General features: G+C 39.7%; 1 protein-coding gene across 1 annotated transcript in view; it reads left to right on the plus strand.

Moving 5' to 3' along the window:
- Positions 1-9,943, plus strand: part of LOC306852468 (uncharacterized protein) — a 59,762-nt gene extending 49,819 nt beyond the window's left edge. Inside the window, exons 10-17 of the mRNA XM_079389328.1 lie at positions 1,818-2,273; positions 4,045-4,464; positions 4,737-4,979; positions 5,075-5,332; positions 6,082-6,390; positions 6,479-6,727; positions 6,814-6,897; positions 7,329-9,943. Of these exons, the coding sequence (XP_079245454.1) occupies positions 1,818-2,273; positions 4,045-4,464; positions 4,737-4,979; positions 5,075-5,332; positions 6,082-6,390; positions 6,479-6,727; positions 6,814-6,897; positions 7,329-7,395 (2,086 nt within the window). The 3' untranslated portion in view covers positions 7,396-9,943. The remainder of the gene's footprint in view (positions 1-1,817; positions 2,274-4,044; positions 4,465-4,736; positions 4,980-5,074; positions 5,333-6,081; positions 6,391-6,478; positions 6,728-6,813; positions 6,898-7,328) is intronic.
- The last annotated feature ends 12,344 nt before the right edge of the window (positions 9,944-22,287 follow it).

The following is a 22,287-nucleotide window of genomic DNA, read 5'->3' on the forward strand; positions in this document are numbered from 1 at the left end:
ACAGTGATGGATTCCAAAGATGTTCTGAGGTGGAAATGTTCTTCCAAAGGAGAGTGGAAAAGAGCTAAGAAAGAGATCTGAGGTCCAGGGAGCTTTGGTTGAATGGAAAGACAAGGCCACAAAGGCCTGGCACAAGCTTATGGGTCCAGAACAGTCCTAGTTTACCTCCTCATCTTCTCAGAATCTAAAGATCTGCAGACTGCGTGGGGCGTCACTTACATGAGGTCTTTATCTGCTTTAGGGGTCACACCTCTTGGATGTCAAAGAGCCAATTGGAGTCCCAATATTAGGGGTGGGCGATATGGAAAAAATATATCACGTTTTTTTTTAGAAATATCATGATTATTTGTCATGTTAGTTTTACTATTTTGGTTTTACAAGTTGTCTGAGCATTACAGCCAAACTAGAAAGACAAAGCCTTTCAAGGTAACAAAAACAAAAAAAAGACATGGCAGATATTTAGGCCAAAGTGGGCGAAGATAAAAATCTGTGTCATTATTTTATCTTTCTTATTAAAAAATAAGAACAAAGATACACATTACAAATACACATAATATACAAATAAAACAAACAGTGCTTTATTTTCAGGTACAATAGGTGTATTTAGCAGAGCATTCAATGAGATTTAATGAACAAATATAAAAATAAAACACTATATAGACTGATTCCTAAAGCAACTGTATTAAAGTTTTTCAGTCAAGAATAGTGAGTGATTTTTCTCTTTGCGTTTTGTTGTTTTAACGTTAAATGAATACTTCCCCCAAAAATAAATATTCTGTCATCTGTTTGTCAATTCTGTCACAATGTTTTATTTGTATACCATCGTTTACTCAAAAGTTGTTTTAAACCTGAATGAGTTTCTTTCTTCTGCTGAACATAAATGATATTTTGAAGAAGGTGGAAAACCAAACAGTTGCTGGTCCTCAGTGACTTCCATAGGATTGTTCTGTCCTGCTATCAAAGTCAATGTGGACCAGCAACTGTTTGGTTACCCTCATTCTTCAAAATATCTTCTTTTGGGTTCAGCACAAGAAATTAATAGAGGTTTGGGACAACATGTGAGTAAATAATGACAGAAATGAAATTTTAGGGTGAACTATACCTTTAATGGCAGTCGACAGCATGTTTCCTGTCCCTTTAAGAGCTGCACGCATCTAATATACAGGCACGCATCCGTTTCTCTCTTAACTATTTACTTTCATTTTAGAGAACACCAACTCAGTCTGTATGCAAACCTTGTGTGTTTTGACAGTATTAGCGCAAAAGATAAGTTAGTTGAGTAATCGGGCGCTGTTAGACAGGCTTTTTAGTGCGCGTGCTTCAGGTGTATGTGCTCAGAAAAAGCGCACGTCAGACCAGCGCGCGAATTAAACATTTAACCAGCAAGGCTTGTATGCAAATAATGTACTTTTGCGATCATGAATAAGTGCAGTGTCCTGTCAGAGTAACTCTACCGCTGTATGTGGTGTTGTACAGTATATAGAGACGGAGACCAGAACTGTATTTGATATAATGTGTGCTGTAGCACGATACTACGATATTTCTTCAAAAGCAGATCGTGGAGACATTTTTATAGTCCACGATCAACAATCGTCATATCGCACACCCCTAGACTGGGCACATCCAAGAAAATCCCCATCTTCCTCCTCCATACCCACAGACTTCACTCAAATTAACATCACACTGCTCTGCATTTCAGCCAAACATGATCAAACTAGATCTTTGGTCTTCTTGTTGAATTATTTATTTGTGTCTGATGTGAAGTAGTGTATTAAGTGATGTAAGTTGTCTCAAATTAATGAAGTGTTTGGTTCTAGATTGTGTGTTATCAGGTTTTGGGGCATTTCTAATCAAGAGACAAGGATGTCTGCGGTCAGATTTCTGCTGAATCTCTGTGTTGCTGCAGAAGAAACTGACAAAGATACAGGAACAAGATTCTCGACTCTGCTGTCATCTGTGTGCAGCTACAACACCTTCCCTTCTGATGAAGATAATCATAATCGTCATGTTCAGAGTGGTTTCCTGCTGGATCTTTACTCTCATGTGAAGAACTATGAGACTCAAACAGGCAGGAGTTATCTTCCAGCATTACAGTCAGTTTTCCAGTCACCTGGTGTCTGGATCATAGATCTCTCACAGAGAAAGATCTCCGTCCTCCTGGAAGTGCTGAAGCTGCAGACAGAGAAGAAACCAGTAGATCTGAGAAGATGTTCAGAGGAAGAGAGAGAAGTGGAGAGTTTCCTTCAGTGTCTGCCCTACATCTCACAGCTGAGGTACCTGAACTTACATAGTTTTGATTGTTCATTGAATTCTCGGAGATCCAGGCATTGATATTAATTCATATATATTGAAACTGAACTTTATTTACAACGTTTTTACCTGTAATCGATAACCTCAAGCAAATTCTCCAGACTGATGCCTGGTTCGTGAACAAATCATTGTTTTGAATTAGTTATTTTTTATTAAATTGAATGAAGCAGTTCACCAAATCAGATTGAAATAGATTGTGCTTTTGCTTGTAAGAACAAGACTTGTGTTCACTGTTTGTCTGAGTTGTATCTGATTCCAATATTAAATGTTTGTACAGTGTATAGAGTTATAAATTCATTTTTGACATTTCATGAGTAATTTGATGCTTGACCTCAAGTGTCTACAAACAGTAGCTGTTTTCCCACTGTCGGGTGCGAGCCAGTGCTTTCAACGACCCGCGGGGCTAATAGCCTCGGACCTGTAGCACCGAGCACAAAATCACGCTGCGTTTTCACCGCCGGGCCGAAAGCTCCACAACGCTTCACTAAAACCCCCCCTTTACACCCCACTCTGGAACAGCGTCACGTATCCCCATCATTTCACCAACAAGAAGTTATCAGAAAACTAATCAGAAATAAGGCACTGGAAATATAGTGAGATCACAAAACAAACATGATCAAATCGGCCGTTTGTTTGCATGTTTTGTTAAAGACTTAAATCCAAAGCATCGATGTTTAACAATAATAAGTGATACAGTGATCATAATGAATTAATCAGGATTGAAAATTAGTCACACAGAAATAAAGCGGTCTAAATCGTTATTTCACAAAAGAAAGAGACCAGCCTACTCATTCAGTGGAGTCTGTTTCTGTTTATTTGTAGTCACATTATACATCACATTTAGTAAGAATAATCATTTCTATATTGTATTTCCATCAAAAATATGACCTGAGGAGCAGAGGGAGCTCCCGGACAAAAAACATGATTATATTTTTATGACATACGCGGAGCTAAAGTCTCGACACGACACTTATGATGGATAAAATGGGTTAATAGATACACAATTCTGATAGCCTGATTGAGAAGTTGACATCTTTTCTCTTCAATCTATCATTTTACCATGTTTACTATGGTAATGCTAGCATGCATAGTCTTTTGCATCGCTTATTTCTGCCTTGCATTGTGATCATAATCCACATCGAATCTCAAACAGAAGTTATTTCAAACACTTGCTGCTGTTTGAAAGTGAGTTTTAAGCTAAAATAATTTTAAAAGTCTTTAATTCTGGTGTTATAGCTGTCAACTTTATGAGAGGATCTGCTGCGCTGATGCTCTCCAGATGCGGAGAAACTGCACCTTTGTTCATAACCTCTCCTCTAGCCCCAGCTGGCCCGCTTTAGAAATGGTCCTCACTGCAGAACACAAGATCCAGGGGACGTGATTGGATCCAGATCCAACTCCTCCCACCTTACATAAACCTAAACCCCTCTCCACTCCTAGATGTGGATCCAACCATGCCCCCTGGATCTTGTGTTCTGCAGCGAGGGGCTACTGCCGCTGTGGCCCAAGGTTTTCATCGGGCCAAAAAACCTGGCTGTTGGCCCAGAGGAAACACCAACGAGGCACAATCAGGCCCCGGAAGTGACTGTGGAAACGCGACTGGCCCTGGCACACACTAGCACTCCTGCTTTTGACCCAACAGTGGAAACACGGCTAATGTGAGCTGAAAACAGAAAACACTACAACTGTCATTATCTCTATTTATCTGCATTTCTGATTTCCATATTGTTACAGATTCTCTTATCAGAGTAAAAGTGATGTAAGCAGATTTCTTCTGAGTCTCTTCATTAAAGCAGCAGAGATTGAGACACAGACAGGAGAGCAGATGCTGAAACTGTTAACATCAGTCTGCACCAGTTCTTCTGATTATGGACGGACTGACATATTTAATCGCACTGATTTCCTGCTGGATCTTTACTCTCATGTGAAGAACTATGAGACTCAAACAGGCAGGAGTTATCTTCCAGCATTACAGTCAGTTTTCCAGTCACCTGATGTCTGGATCATAGATCTCTCACAGAGAAAGATCTCCGTCCTCCTGGAAGTGCTGAAGCTCCAGACAGAGAAGAAACCAGTAGAGCTGATCAGATGTTCAGAGGAAGAGAGTGAAGTGAAGAGTTTCCTTCAGTGTCTGCCCTACATCTCACAGCTGAGGTAAGGTGGTCTAATTAAAGCGGTCCAGTTCAGAGAATCCAGAGCTGGTGACTTTACTGTTTGAGGTTTCTTGGTTTCTCCCTCAAGCCGGAAGGACATTTATCCAGAAAAACCTCCAGCTCTGTGGGAGACTCCTTTCTTTTTAATCTGACAGGGTTAAATTCACTCTAAAACCTAAATTCATCCCTGTTAAAGGAACAAAGTTTATCTTCAGATAGGCATTGCATAAAGCATAATGAACTGTGTGTGTGTGTGTGTGTGTGTGTGTGTAGCCTGTCCAAAGAGACTCCCCAGAAGCTGGTTGAATGTGTCTATGAAGCTCAGGAAGAAGAACTGACTCAAAGCTTCCTGCAGAAAGTGGATGGAAATCTGACTTTCTGTTCCTTGAGCTGGGAAGAGCTTCATTATTTCCTGCAGCACAGAATTCAACAAATCACTGTGGACTTCAGAAAGAGCAACATTCAATGCAGAATCTGTGAAATACTGCCGTTTCTGAACAGGATTCAGTTTAAACGGTAAACAATTAGTTATTTCACAAAATTTGTATGCAGTAAGTGATAGAGAACATACAGTGATTTAATAATGATCAGTGTGATGTGTTTCTGTACAGGATGAGCCCTGCCTTCATGCTGTGTGCAATCAGAGAGATCTATGAGTCCGGCTCTGCTGGGTTTGTGTCCAGTCTGTTGAGTTCAGTGGAGAACTACATTAATCTGCAGAGCAGAGATCTGGACTCTGTTCACTGTGCGGCCCTGTGCTTCACACTGCAGCACTGCACTGCAGCTTCACTCAACCTGCTCTGGACCTCCATACCAGAGGAAGAGCTGCAGAGCATTCTGCCTCTCTTCACACATCTCTCCCACCTCAGGTCTCACTGCTTTCCTCTCTGTTTCTTCTGTTTCTCTGTCTCAGGTCTGCCTGTGTGTTACATTGAGTAGATTTCTGGTGATGTCACTAAATTTATTTATACTTAACTAGTTAAATATATGTTATTTTGTTAGTAGTATTTTCATATAAAAAGGTTTATATACAACTTTTCAATTAAATTATAACAATCACTAGGCAATATAATTGTGTTTCCAATCATTTCTATTTCAAAAGTACTCAAAAATGTATTATTAATGGAACTATTAAGGTACCCAGAACCATTAAGAGGAAGCAGAATCTTTCAATTCCGGAAGATTCCGAATCCATGCTTTTAAACTTTTACTGATGTTCCAGAATCTGTCCTGATCTAGAGTTTGTGTTCAGTGTTGACAGGCTGCTGTTACCGATGTTCCAGACTCTGTCCTGATCTAGTGTTTGTGTTCAGTGTTGACAGGCTGCTGTTACCGATGTTCCAGACTCTGTCCTGATCTAGAGTTTGTGTTCAGTGTTGACAGGCTGCTGTTACCGATGTTCCAGACTCTGTCCTGATCTAGAGTTTGTGTTCAGTGTTGACAGGCTGCTGTTACCGACGTTCCAGACTCTGTCCTGATCTAGAGTTTGTGTTCAGTGTTGACAGGCTGCTGTTACCGACGTTCCAGAATCTGTCCTGATCTAGAGTTTGTGTTCAGTGTTGACAGGCTGCTGTTACCGATGTTCCAGAATCTGTCCTGATCTAGTGTCTGTGTTCAGTGTTGACAGGCTGCTGTTACTGAAGATGCTTCACTGCTGCAGTGTCTCTGATGTCCAGCAGGAGGCAGCAGCTGATCTGCTCTCTGTCCTTCAGCACAAGCTGGACTTCTCCTGCTGCTCTGCTCTGGATCTGACAACAAACACAGACTCAGAGCCTCTGCATCTGACCACTGACGACTGCCGTGCGATGTCCAGAGTCATTCAGAGAGCTCATTCAGACACAAAGACACAGCTGATTCTGCAGGACTGTGAGATTCATACAGCTGGAATGGATCAGCTGTTCCCAGTGTTACATTCTGTTCAGCTCTGGTGAGAAACACCAACAGATCACATTCACACACAGGTCCAATATAAAAGCATTCAGTATATATAACACATCTCTTGCTCTGTCTTTCAGCTGTGATAAACCTCTGCTGCATCAGTTTCTGGCTCATGTGAGGCCTGAGGAAGCCCAGTCTCTTTCTGGAGCTCTGGGTGAAGAGCTGGATCTCAGTCAGACTCAGCTGGATCTGCAGGTCTGTAGAGGTCTGGAACTGATTCTGGAGTATTCTGAAGGACTGACAGAACTGGATCTGAGTGAGTGCCGTCTCTCCGATCACAGCCTGAATCTGCTGCTCCCAAACCTCCACAAAATGCAAATCATTGAGTGAGTGACTGAAGAAACTCACAGTGTACATTTCTCAAGTATAATGTTATAGTTCTTACATTCCTGATTTTTTTGTTTGATCTCAGTTTCAGTGGAAATAGCATCACTGACGCTGGGGCTGAGAAAATCCACTGGACCGTCACTCACAGCAGCAACATAAAGACAGTAAGGTGTGTGTCTGAGTGTCTCAATGTAGCCCAAGTCATTCGAACTGTTATTGAAATGTAAATATCTGGGTTAAAATGCTTTAGGTTTGAGTAAAGAGCACTTTGTTGATCACACTGTCATCCATTAAAAAATAATAATCATCCCTTGGTGAAATTAATATTTATCTACAAAATTACCTTCAAGCATCTAAGTAAATGCTTTGACATCAAAAGTTTTTTAGTCATGAAAAATAAATTCGGTCATGTGTCCAATTTTGGCCACTTTTGGCCGGTAGTTCATGTTTAATACAGGAAAAATTCAGAAAATTATATAAAGTATGTTTATCTCATTTACATGTTTTCATTTAGCAGACATTTTTTATCTAAAGCGACTCACGGATGAGGAATACAGGCAGCGGATTGTAGATAATATCAGTGTGTTTGTATCTCTGTAGGCTCTTCAACAATAGAATTGAATCCAGAGAGCTCTTCAGGACAGACCCACGATTTGAGATCTGGTGATGCAAACTCTCTCTGGAATCAACAAACAACTGAAATAACAAGAAGAATCTGCCCATCAGAGACCCAGAGATTAATCAAGCAACCAGATTGTAAATCACATTAATTTTTATCATCACTTTCAGTCGTGATCAGCAGTGGGTTTCTGTTGCACTGATTTGGTCATTTTCCAAAACACAGTTAGTCTCCTTTGTAAACTGTCTTTCCCCTTCTCCACACTTTATTATTTGCATCATGCTGCAGAGTTTTTTTTTTTTTCTTTTAAACATGTAAAACTACTGGCATAAATCCTTATGACTGCCAAAAATGCTTCTGATAGCATATATTTCAAGAAAAATACTCCAGTGTTGACAACATGCTGTTCATAATCTACATCATTTCAGTAGAGGACAGCAATGATTTATTAATAACAAGAGCCCAGATGATCCACAGCAAAGATGGAAAGGAGGAGATAAACACGAAAAAAAAAATTATGTGGTACTAAAGCAGGAAATATCACAGTGATATTACAGATGTTTACTGGACCTTTCGTCCTTTCTGATTCTGTTACTTGACTGTTTTTCAGATTTGTGACCCTGCACTACAAAACCAGTCATAAGGGTACATTTTTCAAAAAAATCACAATATTGAGAAATTTGCCTTTAAAGTTGTCCAAATGAAGTTCTTAGCAATGCATGTTACTAATTAAAAATTAAGTTTTAATATATTTGCAGTAGGAAATTTCCAAAATATCTTCATGGAACTTAATCTTTACTTAAAGGTGCTGTATGTAGGATTGAACTAGGTATTGCAGTCCAAATTCAAAATATTGGAGAGGGTTTTTTTCACCCGGCCCCTCCTCCTCAGACTTGACGCACACGCAGGTTGCCAGATTAAGGACAGCAACAAAAACGAGCACACATGACGATGAATGACATGAAATATGCTGTGTTTTCAGCCAACTGGCAACCCGGGCAGCCGAAATACAATTGGGTAAACTGGCAGTGGGCAGGTTTCACAAACCATGACAAACAGACATTCCGGGCCGGAACGCAGATAAACAAGTACAAACCCGATTCCAAAAAAGTTGGGACACTGTACAAATTGTGAATAAAAAAGGAATGCAATAATTTACAAATCTCATAAACATATTTTATTCACAATAGAATATAGATAACATATCAAATATTGAAAGTGAGACATTTTGAAATGTCATGCCAAATATTGGCTCATTTTGGATTTCATGAGAGCTACACATTCCAAAAAAGTTGGGACAGGTAGCAATAAGAGGCTGGAAAAGTTAAGTGTACATATAAGGAACAGCTGGAGGACCAATTTGCTTATTAGCAACTTATTAGGTCAATTGGCAACATGATTGGGTATAAAAAGAGCCTCTCAGAGTGGCAGTGTCTCTCAGAAGTCAAGATGGGAAGAGGATCACCAATTCCCCCAATGCTGCGGCGCAAAATAGTGGAGCAATATCAGAAAGGAGTTTCTCAGAGAAAAATTGCAAAGAGTTTGAAGTTATCATCATCAACAGTGCATAATATCATCCAAAGATTCAGAGAATCTGGAACAATCTCTGTGCGTAAGGGTCAAGGCCAGAAAACCATACTGGATACCTGTGATCTTCGGGCCCTTAGACAGCACTGCATAACATACAGGAACGCTACTGTAATGGAAATCACAACATGGGCTCAGGAATACTTCCAGAAAACATTGTCGGTGAACACAATCCATCGTGCCATTCGCCGTTGCCGGGTAAAACTCTATAGGTCAAAAAAGAAGCCATATCTAAACATGATCCAGAAGCGCAGGTGTTTTCTCTGGGCCAAGGCTTATTTAAAATGGACTGTGGCAAAGTGGAAAACTGTTCTGTGGTCAGACGAATCAAAATTTGAAGTTAATTTTGGAAAACTGGGATGCCATGTCATCCGGACTAAAGAGGACAAGGACAACCCAAGTTGTTATCAGCGCTCAGGTCAGAAGCCTGCATTTCTGATGGTATGGGGTTGCATGAGTGCGTGTGGCATGGGCATGTTTTACACATCTGGAAAGGCACCATCAATGCTAAAAGGTATATCCAAGTTCTAGAACAACATATGCTCCCATCCAGACGTCGTCTCTTTCAGGGAAGAGCTCTTTGCATCAATTACAACATCATGGCTGCGTAGAAGGAGGATCCGGGTACTGAAATGGCCAGCCTGCAGTCCAGATCTTTCACCCATAGAAAACACTTGGCGCATCATAAAGAGGAAGATGCGACAAAGAAGACCTAAGACAGTTGAGCAACTAGAAGCCTGTATTAGACAAGAATGGGACAACATTCCTATTCCTAAACTTGAGCAACTTGTCTCCTCAGTCCCCAGACGTTTGCAGACTGTTATAAAAAGAAGAGGGGATGCCACACAGTGGTAAACATGGCCTTGTCCCAACTTTTTTGAGATGTGTTGATGCCATGAAATTTAAAATCAACTTATTTTTCCCTTAAAATTATACATTTTCTCAGTTTAAACATTTGATATGTCATCTATGTTGTATTCTGAATAAAATATTGAAATTTGAAACTTCCACATCATTGCATTCTGTTTTTATTCACAATTTATACAGTGTCCCAACTTTTTTGAAATCGGGTTTGTATGTTAACTTAGCATGATTTTATTGTTATGATTGTATTATGCTTTAGTAGGGTCAAAATCCTACATACAACATCTTTAATGTCCTTACGAGTTTTGGCATAAAATAAATGTTTTTTTTTTTTTAACCCATTCAATGTATTTTTGGCTATTGCTAAAAATGTACCCCAGCAACTTTAAGACCGGTTTTGTGCTCCAGGGTCACATTTCTTTTTAAGAAGTTTTTATCAGTTTAATATAATATATTAATTTAATTTATTAATATATGGATATGGTCATAAACTGTCACTGTCTTGGATTGCACCTGTATTCTGTATATCTGTATGCAATAAAATATGCATATTCATGTTTTAATTTTGGAAATGTCCAGTCATTTTCAAAATGTTTAATGATAATCATGATCTATAATATTTAATTTCATTTGATGCTACATATCTCTATGACAAGGAATCTCAGTATGACTGAGTGCTTACAGAACAGACAGCATCTCAATGTCGTTTGGAAAGAGAGATGAGCAGCTGTTGAAGTGCCTTGCATTACCAATATTACACTTCAGTGATAAAGAGAAGTGATTTCTAATATCTCTGCACTAGAGCAGAATCAGAATCAGAATGAGCTTTATTGGCCAAGTATGTTTACACATACGAGGAATTTGTTGTAGTGACAGAAGCTCCACAGTGCAACAGAAAGACAGTAACAGCACAGGACACAGATAATAAAATAATGGTAAACAAATATACAAATAGGCAATGTACAAAACAGCAAAAACACAATATATAATGTAGACAAATATGTGTGTACAGGTCTGATATGTGCAAATATGAATGAAAAAAATAAAAAATAATAATAAATAAGTAAAAATAAATAAGTAAGTGTGGTGAGTAAATAGAGTTGTGTGTTCCGTGTTTTTTGTCAAGTGTTCATGAGATGTATTGCCTGAGGGAAGATAGGGACATAGCCTACAGATTTATTTAAAGTACTAAACTGCATTATAGTTACTAAAATATAGTTTAAAATACAGATGCTACGTCAGCTAGCAAGTTTGCTCATCTATTTAGATAACAAGCATTACAGTGTTAAAAAGAAAAACAAGCTATATGTGGGCAATTGACTACTCCATGATCAGCTTTTCTTGTAATTAGGGGCCAAGCTCCAAAGGTGCGTAGGCACCTATTGTATCCGTTGTCCGCCGCCGCCGCCGCCTTCTGCTTCTTCCTCCATTCGAGTCTATGGCAGTGGTTTTTAAACTTGTTCCCGGGGACCCACAGCTCTGCACATTTTGCATGTCTCCCTAATTTACGGACTCTAACAGCACACATCCGACTTCTGACAAGATGGCGCACGGAGCTTTTATTATCTGCTCTCACATTTAATCCCGAGTTTGTTCAGTTTGACAAATGATATTCCATTCTCACCTGCTAATGTCGTAAATTAAACATACCCCAAGCTGTTGAAATCATGATTGATGTGGAGGAACACTGTTATGCAATGACATAACCATAGGTTCAAGCAAAAGGGAGCGAGGTACTGACTCTGACCCACCCATACCATGTAAACCCCAGAAAGGTAAAACACCCAAAAAGCCCAAAAAAATGAGGACAATGATGTGTCCAATCCGGCTATATTGGATGCGATCAAAGCACTTGGAACTTTCTTGTGTGATTCAACTGCTTGGTGAGATAACCCCGAGTTTGCTGCTAGCATGTCAGAGGATGTGGACGTCGTGCATCGGGTGGGAAGGAAGGAGGCCAGTCGTCCCAGAGAGGTGGACAGGATGGACCGCGACGACATATGGAAAAGAACCAAGACGTCTTCGGTATGCAAGGAAGCTGGCATTTGGATGGAATTGGATTGATGAAAGAAGATAGACTCTTAAGACATGAGTTATGGCTAAGAATCGAACAAGCCAGGAAGGAAGGCGAAGCAGCTGGCTTTAGAGGCCCATTTGGGTACATCGATGGTAAACGTGTTTCTTGAGTGGGTATGAATGTTTCTCGTTGATATGAGGTGAGATGGACTGATAAGGAAATGGGACTTTGGTTTCTATCTCACAAACTTTACATTTTAGTCTATGTCGCAACTGACTGCACTCTTAATTTTGTTCATTTCAATTTATAGTTCCTCAAGATGAAGCTCAGCATGCGGCACAGGATATGGAATGCGAGAACGAGGACAACAACAAAGTCAAGAACAATGAGCAGTTTAGTGCCTTACTGGTGTTGTATGTTTGACCCATTTTTGTTTTGTTTTGTAGTAAATACTTGTTTGTGTGTTTGTTTGTTATCTGCATTATAGGCTTGCTGTCCTATTTGTCAAGAAGAAATGCCCTTTGACATCTTGGATGTGCATGCCAGTGAATGTGGGGAAAGGTGTGTAAGCTGTAAAATGTTTCTTTTGTAAGATAGAGAAAATATGTACTAGTTACCTTGCACTAAAAACAGTTTGCATAATTTTAACCCTTTAGGCGCCAGGGATTGCTGGATGCTGGATTTTGACATCAAGATTTCAAAAGCTTGTGGCTTGAAATGGCTTAAAGATAGAGATCTACTGTAAATTAGAAAAATGTTGGGCATGACCGTAAGTTTATGTGGGGTGTAAATATACTCATCTAATTTGCATATTATGACGTCATCAGGGGCGGCCCTCTTGAATTTCATAATATTTAGGAAATAGTAGATATTGAATTGATGTTTGATTTTTTTGTTTGTTTTTTTGTCTTTTTCTCCTCATTCCAAATGATCAGAAAAGAGGAAACCAACAATAAAACAGGAGAAAGTACTAAATTATTACTATATTACTATACTATAGTAGTAAAACGCATGTGAACAGTAGCCTACTTTTTGATCAGTTCATCAGTAGTATTCAGGAAATAATAGATATTGAATGGATGTTTGAACTTATTTGCATGTTGTTGTTGTTTTTTTGTCTTTTTATCCTCATTCCAAATGATCAGGAAAAGAGGAAATCAACAGTAAAACACGAGAAAGTAGTAAATTATTACTATATTACTGTGCCATAGTAAAATACATGTGCCTATTTTTTGATCAGTTGACCAGCTATCTGCCCAATCAGGTATCTATGTGACAGTTTATAGTTCTTGAGAGTATGGTACCTCTCATTGCATGGCACAGCGCACAGACCTAACCCAAACTAACTGCACCTGTACTATCTGCCGGCTGCCATTGGAGCGCGCGCGATCAGAACAAACGACGCAATCTGGCCGATCATCAGAGATCAACAGCTCTCCTATGGACACTAAGACCACGTCCACCCCTGCCACCCCCATCCCCGTTGGGCAAAGTTTTGAAATGATCACTTGTTTGTGCTTTGTGAACGATCGCGCCTTGCGCGCGGCACCATGGCACCATTGGAGAAGCGCGATCATTAGACGGCCGATCGTCATTTCCAAAAGGCAAATATTCCCCTTCAGAGTCAGAATCGGCAAATGACATTTGCAACACATCCTCACAGTACAACTTTTTATTAGCCGTTTGGCGATTTTCTCTCACAAAAATGCTATGAACTGAATTGCTTCCGCATCAATGACACGATAGCTCACTTACTCTGCTATTTCCTGGAACAATTTTGGTCTAGAATTGAAGTACTACATGTCTGCCATCTAGTGGAAGGGAATACAAATGAGCCATTACACCAGATTAGGAACTACAGCCCATTTCATGAAGTATGACGTCTAGTCGCAATTTTGCGACTTTGGCGCTTAGAGGGTTAATTGTTTTTCATTCTTAAATTGTAGTGCTGTGGATGATGACAGTAACAACACTGCTGAGTGTTCAGTCATGGATAATGGTATTTTTTTATTTATTTTAAATTCACAATGGAAAAAAGTGATTGTTTGTTGCCATTGTTATACTGGTGACATTCTAAAGAAGTCTACAATTTGTGGAAAACAAATGGAGATGGGAATGACACCTCAGTTGAAGTTAAAAGGAGCTCTCTTAATTTGCATTATAGAAATAAATGTAATTTAATTGACCAGATTGGAAGACACATCTAGACCCAAAAATAGCTGCATTCTTATACAGAAAAGAAATTATGCTACACGAGACAGGGAAGCCTCTTTTCATGTGTATGGATATAAGATCAAGCTAATCAACTTTTACAAGCAAAGAAACGTGGAGTGGACATGTCCTGTTAATGCCAGCTTCAAGGTACAGCCTAGAGAAGATAAAACTGTATGCAATAAAATATATAGTTTATTTATGTTCATAGCTTTAATTACTGTATTTTCATTGTTTTACGGGATGCTGCAGTTGGTGACAGAGTCTCCTGGCACTTTATTTCTACATTTCTTGAAAAATTGAAATATGGTTTCAGTTTGAACTTGGGTATGAAATTGTAATAGTTGCACTGCAAAATTACATTTTTAATTTTTGATGGGATTTACCTAATGCTGATTTGGCTTTAACAGGAAACACTGGAGGTACTGTTGTGGCACACTGGGGTTGTTCTCCGTCTGGATCTCAGTCAGCAAAGTCAGAAAGGCTCAAACAGCAGAGTTTCAGGTGTCAAAGGAAGACTTTATTACAAAGTAACAAAGCCGAAGAGTCAGCCGCCACATCCACTGTCTCGCTGGTCTTTGTTTGTTCAGATGCTTCATTTTATACACTCTACCAATGTATCGACCTTGGTTCTTTCTATTTTTTACTTGCCATATCTTTTTGGCTCGCCACCAATATTTTGCACGCCTTTTGATTCGTTATCTAATGGTGGAATATTGCTGAATCTCCCTTTTTTTTAATTATATGGCCTCCCCTTGTCTGGAGGTCATTTCGTCCTCTTTGATGTCTGGTGGCCTTCCCTTGCTTTCTGCACCTGGCATCATGTAAACTCACAATGAACTAGCATGTGAACTCACGATGAACTCACAGTCTATGCTACTTTAACACATTATTCAATACTTTGATATTACATTCTCTTTTCAGTAATATTAATAATATAATAACATTTCTGTATTATACTACTGAATTACACAATATATTCCCCCCTTTGAAACTTTACTAAGTCTCACCATCAAATCCTTCACCTGGAGTGCGGTTCCACAAGTCCACCCATCCTTCTATTCTTTCTATGAACCAATAATGGTCCTTCATTCCCTCTTACCAATTGGTTTCCTTATGATACTGCACTCCAGAGGAAGCCAGACCCAAACATCTCTCCTCACCCTTGACTAGAGAAGAGTAAAAGAATCTGTCTTCCTATCTATGCACTCTTTGGGGGTCAATAATTCAATCATCATTGTGTATGTAAGCGTGTGCACAAAATGTTCTAGCCTTGCCCATGGGTATCATGGTTATGTAGAATATATGAATGATTAATTAACACATCTAATTAAAAAGAATTAAAAACACTGGTTTGTCCCACGTAGCCAGAGGAACTCTAGGCATATCTGGTAGCCTAGAGCGCTATCTGGTGATGTTATCCTTCGTTGCCAGAGGAGCGTTCTTTAGCCCTGTCTGGTGTTGGAGTAGATGATGGGTTTTTAAACCTCCAGTTGAATCTACTCATGTTGCTAAGCACTGAGGTGCTCGTCGATCCTTCTCTTTTCTTCTTTCTTTCTGATGACATTTCCCAGTGTATAAAGCAATCGTCGTTATAGTAATAAATGAAATGTTAGTATATAATGAACTAAATATAGAGAAAAATACATAATCTTTCTTTATCATGCCCTTTTTCCGGTTGCAGTGTCTCATAACATAGACAATGACCTGCTTAAGACCCTTATCGTCCCCTTTTCTTTCATTAATCACAAATTACATACTTAAGGTTAGTAAATTAATAATTTCAAGATAAATGATATAAGGAGTGAATGACTTCATAAGCATATGCCAAAGGAAAATACATAATACCCCTACCTGTCTCCCTACACTATCCAAATTCTCTAATATTTCTCCGAAAGGTTAAAATAAAAAATTATAAAAACTTAAACGGCACCCCTTCCCTACCACTCCGTTGTTATGCAGGAAGGTGTTTACACAACGTCGTCCAGGTCAAAGTCATCCAATTCGTCCAGTCCAGGTCCCACAGTGTATCCATGGGCATATCCAATGTCAACTCCAGTTGGTTTTATCGATATGTTAAGCATCTGTTTGGCTGCAGCACTGGCCAGCATGGATCTGATGAAAGGCACAACACAACAGAACAGTACAAAGAACACAACAATAGCAATGGCTATTATGATGCCCACTCTAATCAACCACTCCCTCCAAGACCCAAAAAATTAATTTAACAAGTTTCCAATCTGCTTATCTGCTCCAGCATTCTTGGTCACTTCCTCTCTCAGATTTTTCAGTTTCTCCATTGCTTGGGTGAAAGATCCATCCGGTGCTGTATTATTTGGGATATAGGTACAACAGTCAGAACCAAACATTACACAAACTCCTCCTTTCTCGGCTAATAGCCAATTCAAAGCTTGTCTGTTTTGCCAAGCCATTTTACTTGTGGGACCTAATTGTTCTCCTAGAGCTCTTAAAGCATCATCAGTGTAATTGATGAATCTCTGTTGATTGTAGTAAATATAATTAATCCATTCTGCGTTCTTATTTGGGGTTATCCATACAAATATAGACTCAAACCCAGACTTTATCTCATTTCTTGCTTTAAATTTTTCTGGTATCCCTCTAGGTTGGCCAATTGCATCCAAATACACATTTGGGTCTGTTTTGTAAGCTCTTTTTACCCTGTTTCTTTTTGGTTGGGAGTCCTTTACCCCATCTATGTCTTCTTCTTCAATTATTGTTATTCCTTGCATCAATCTTACTCTAGTACAGATACCCTTCCATTCTTTAGGGAGTGCGGGGTACAACTTATTCCCTCCACACACCCAATAGTAATCTGCCACTGTCTCGGTTTGGTTGTACATTAAATTGCTAATGGGAAAGTGAATGGTTGTCTCTGAACAATTATCTTTCAGTCTTATGATTGTCATGCTTATCTTTATAGTGGCAGTAGCATACATTATGTCATCGTTTGTGATTACATTTGGATCTCGAAACATTGCTTTGTCTAGATGCCATATAACTGCACAGTTTCCCTTGAATTTTCCCATATCCTGTTTCCCTTGTGTCCTGTTGAAACATTCAAAGTCTAATGTGTAATCAATGTCATAAGCTACTGGAGTCTCTCTCTTTCTTTCAGCAATTCTGATGTTCATTTGTTTGCATTCTTTTCCCCATCTTGTTTGTTTGTAGTAACTGTGGAACCCTTTATTTCCCAGCATAGTCAAACATTCTGCTGGGCAATACAGGGGATCACTATCGTCACCTTTGCAATATTGGGTGTAAAATCTACCACAGTGCATGTAATCATAGGGACTTGGTACAACTGTTAGCTTTTTGAGAGGGGATGAGGAGCAAAGAACACAGCTGGACATTCCTGCTCCTTTTGCAGTATATTCTGCCCACCTAAACCATTCATTATGACGAGCTGCTTCCCACAATCCATCTTTTCGTAGATTTGATTCTATTTCATACATTAGGGTGTCATTATCATTATGGTAAGTCCACCTTGCTAACCTTTTTCTAGCGTGTTTGTTTGCATAAATACCTGGCTTCTGATCAGTCACTTTAAGAGAATAGTTCTGCAATGGTGTCGGGATCGAGTGTGAGGAATTCATCAGGCTGATATCTGGATTGGGCACTAGTTGATGGCTGTGGTTCGAATGGTCCTGCAGATTGCCCTGAGTCTTGGGCAATCTCTGCATCAGATATATCAGCACCAAGATCAGGATCAGTTTCACCCTGACCTTCACTTCCCACTTCTGGAGGCCGCACCCCATCTTCAGTCAGTGCTGCCGCCTCAGCGCGCTCTGTTTCCCTGAAATGAGGTTCATCAATATTACTATCTTCTCCCTTGTTACAACCCTGGCTCAAGGGAAGCAACATCAAGGACACAAAACAAGTTTACCGAATAAAATAAGATTTATTAAATAACAAAAAGAAGAGAGAAGAGGGACTGTGACGAAAACAAGCCCAGCTCCTGCCAAACTGGCTGCAAAATCAGAGAGAGAGAGTGAACAAGTCCTGGAGTTTAAAAGGGCTCCTTTCAGGTGACATCAATTAGCCTGTTGATTGCAGATGAGCTACTGAGTAACTGCAACAAAACACAAGTTAGAACACTCCCACATAACACTCCCACCCTTAAAATGTTGCTATAGAACAACTAATGCCACACTATCATTCGATAACTTACACGGTCACTTACGTCCTTGATAAGGCATCTGCCAACACATTATCCTTTCCACGAATGTGACAAAATTTAAGATCATAACCTTGCAAAAACAAACTCCATCGCATTAAGCGCTGGTTAGAATTTCTCATAGTGTGGAGAAAAGTAAGAGGACTATGATCAGTGTACACAATAAGTTCAACGCAGGATGAGACATAAACATCAAAATGTTTCAAAGCAAGAATAAGAGCCAAAGCTTCTTTTTCAATTGTAGAATAATGCTTCTGATGGATATCGAATTTCTTTGAGAAATAACACAGGATGCTCAAGTCCTATTGCATCTTCTTGGAGCAGAACAGCACCCACACCAAAGTCACTAGCATCCACAGCTAGCTTGAAAGGCCGACTAAAATCAGGAGCAACAAGAATAGGAGAATTACTCAACAAGGCCTTCAGATTATCGAAGGCAACCTGACACAACCCAGTCCAAACAAAAAGAATCTTAGGACTAAGAAGATTTGTCAAAGGTGCAGCAACAGTAGCAAAATTTCTACAAAAACTCCTATAATATCCTGCCATACCTAAAAACCGCTTTAATTCTCTCCGTGAAGATGGCACATGCGGGTTTTCCTTTTACGATCTGGAGTTTTAACTACGTAATTACATTCACCAACCTTCCGTTCAATGATGTATGGCCCACTATACTGAGCCTGTAAGACAGAACCAGGTAGTGGTAAAAGCACAAGCACTTGGTCTCCTGAAGAAAATACACGATGCCTAGCCTTTCGATCATACCATGTCTTCATCTTCCCCTGAACTGCTTTTAAATTCTCTTTGGCCAGTTCACAGGCCCTACCAAGTTTAAACCGAAAATTAGACACATAGTCCAAGAGGTTAGTGGGAGTCGAAGATTCAAAAGCTAACCACTTTTCCTTTACTAACTTCAAAGGCCCCCTCACAGTATGGCCAAACACAAGCTCAGCTGGACTGAAACCAAGGGATTCCTGAACCACCTCTCTAACTGCAAAGAGGAGTAGTGGCACACCATCATCCCAATCTCTCTCAAACTCTTTGCAGTAGGTCTTCAACATAGTTTTGAGGGTCTGATGGAATCGCTCAAGTGCACCCTGTGACTCTGGATGGTATGCAGATGAGGTGCTATGCTGAATAGACAATTGTTTCAACACCTGGGAGAAAAGACGAGACATGAAATTAGACCCTTGATCCGACTGAACAACTCTAGGTAACCCAAACATTGTGAAGAATTTAACAAGGGCTCTAGAAATAGCAGGAGCCGTGATCTTACGCAAAGGGACAGCTTCAGGGAATCTGGTTGCTGCACACATAATTGTGAGAAGATATTGATTACCTGACTTGGTACGTGGGAGAGGTCCAACACAATCAATCAAAATCTGTTCAAACGCCTCTCCAATGGCAGGAATAGGATGCAATGGAGCTACTGGAATAGACTGGTTGGGTTTACCTATAATCTGACAAACATGACATGATCTACAATACTGAGCCACATCTGACCTTACTCCAGGCCAGAAAAAGTGCCTTAACACACGATCCAAAGTTTTCCTAATACCCAAGTGGCCAGATAGACAATGATCATGAGCAAGATACAGAATATCAGATCGATAAACTTCTGGTACAACCACTTGAAACAAACTACTCCAATCATCTTGACTTGACATTTTTGAATCTGTCCACTTTCTCATCAAAACCCCATCACTAATAAAATAACCAGAAGTTACATTTGGTAATGTTTCATCTGGTACCACATCTTCAAACATAGGTGACAAGGTAGGATCTTGCTTTTGCTCCAGTATTAATTGTTCTCGAGATGGAACCATTTTTCCAAAATCTATGAAGTTCACATCACCTTGGGCCATAAAAGTATCATAAAGAGGAATCTCTGATTGTTTTGTAGGAGACTTGCCTCCAACATTCCTCTTAGCTGACATGGCACGCGTTGTAACACAAACAGGGAATGTGTCTGGATATGCCAATTCAAACTCATCTGGACTATCGATCTTACAGGGGGTGGAAGTTACTTCAGGAACAACTTGCACTCTACCACCAGCCAAATCGTTCCCCAGAATAAGAGACACCCCATCTATTGGTATATGGGAGCAAAGAGCAACCACAACATTACCAGAGACTAAATCAGACTGTAGATGAATGTTGTGTAAAGGCATAGACAAAAATCCTCCACCAAAACCTCTGACAATCACCTCCGAACCTTGAGCTGAATTTTCCTTAAAAGGTAAAACATCCTGGAGAATCACAGTTTGGAAAGCTCCAGTATCTCTCCAAATCTTAATAGCTTGCCTATGTTCAGGGTCAGAAGACAAACACACAAAACCATCCATCAAAAATGATGATGAGCCAGCCAACTCACCATTCTTGCATTCCACTTTCTCAGATGGAACATTTGCAAGTGAAGATGAAGGTAGACTTAACACTGGAGAACTTACAAATGCTACAGTCTTTGTTGATTTCTGCTTCTTACTTAGAACAGGACAGTCTCGAATAAGATGACCTGGTTTTTTACAATAAAAACAGACCCTTTCTGAAGTTGAACTATCACCAACCAACTTCTTAGCAGGAGATGAAACAGGAAACTTTCCAAATCGGAACCTATTGTTCTGGCCCCTACTCGGAGACTCCACCTGTTTATCACCAAAGTTTACCTTATGAGTTAAGACAAACTCATCTGCCAAGATAGCAGCTTGTTCTAACGTTACTGCCTTCTGCTCATTCAAATAAACAGACACCACTTCAGGCAGACAGTTCTTAAATTCTTCAAGTAAAATAAGTTGTCTAAGTTGCTCCCTACTTTCCACCCTCTGAGATGTACACCACCGATCAAACAGACTCTCCTTCTGCTTTGCAAACTCAACATAAGTATGATGAGCAAGTTTAACACAACTTCTAAAGCGCTGGCGGTAAGCTTCAGGAACTAACTCATATGCCTTCAGTATAGCTGCTTTAACCTCATCATAATCAGTGCTCCTCTCGAGGCTCAAAGCGGAGTAAGCCTCCTGAGCTTTACCGATCAAAACACTTTGCAAAAGCAAAGTCCACACATTTTTGGGCCACTTAGATGTGGTGGCCACACGTTCAAAGTGAGAAAAATATATCTCAACATCTTTCTCAGAAAAGGGAGGCACTAGTTTAATATGTCTACCAACATCAAACAAAGGAGCCTCACCTCCAGAAGTTGATCTTTCAGATGCGGTCCTTAACTCAAACTCCTTCAGAAACCGTTCATGTTCAAGATACATTTGTTTCTCTTTAAATTGCCTTTCCCTCTCGCTAGCCTCCAGCTGCTTATCCTGTAAAGCTAGCTCCTTCAGCTTCAATTGGATTGCAGCTTCAGACAAAGGAGCAACCATGGGTTGTAAGGAAACTGGCCTAACTGCCAAAATGCCATTATCCATCAACACATTTCTAATGATGTCTTTTACACTATCCTTTAAACGCTTTTCACTACTGGTAAGGACAATTTCATAATGAGAAGCTAGTTGCAAGAGTTGATCCTTTGTAAAAAACTCAAGCAACTCATCAGAAGGTTCCTTCAGGAAATCCTCTAAAGAAGCCATTACTAAACTCAACTCCAACTTAAACTAAAGTGCTAACAACATAAGCACAAAACACAAATGGAATCTTTTCCACTACTTCCTGCACAAATGTACAGCTAACACCATAGGTCCACAGTAGTTCAAAACTACAAAAATAACATGAAGCAGCAAATTTACTCACACAATAGCTTTAAAGCTTTAAACCCAAAAGTAGAATTAAAGAACCCAGTAAACTACAAAAAGTTACTCATCCCAAACAAGCAACTGCTCTCTAATGCCACTAATCACAAATATTATACTGGGAACTAATCTACACTCAAGTCCACAAAGGAACTTCACACAAAAGCTGCTAGCACACTAAAGTTAGGATCATGGACCAAACAAACACAAGTAGCAGAACTTTTAACTCACCTAACTTAAATGCTCTCCTCTTATTCCCTCCCAAAAAAAAAAAAAAGTGAGCATGGTTGTTAAGCCTAACATAATACATGAGAAACACCCGGTTACCT

Source organism: Barbus barbus, assembly GCF_936440315.1.
Source record: "Barbus barbus genome assembly, chromosome: 3".
Taxonomy (NCBI): Eukaryota; Metazoa; Chordata; class Actinopteri; order Cypriniformes; family Cyprinidae; genus Barbus; species Barbus barbus.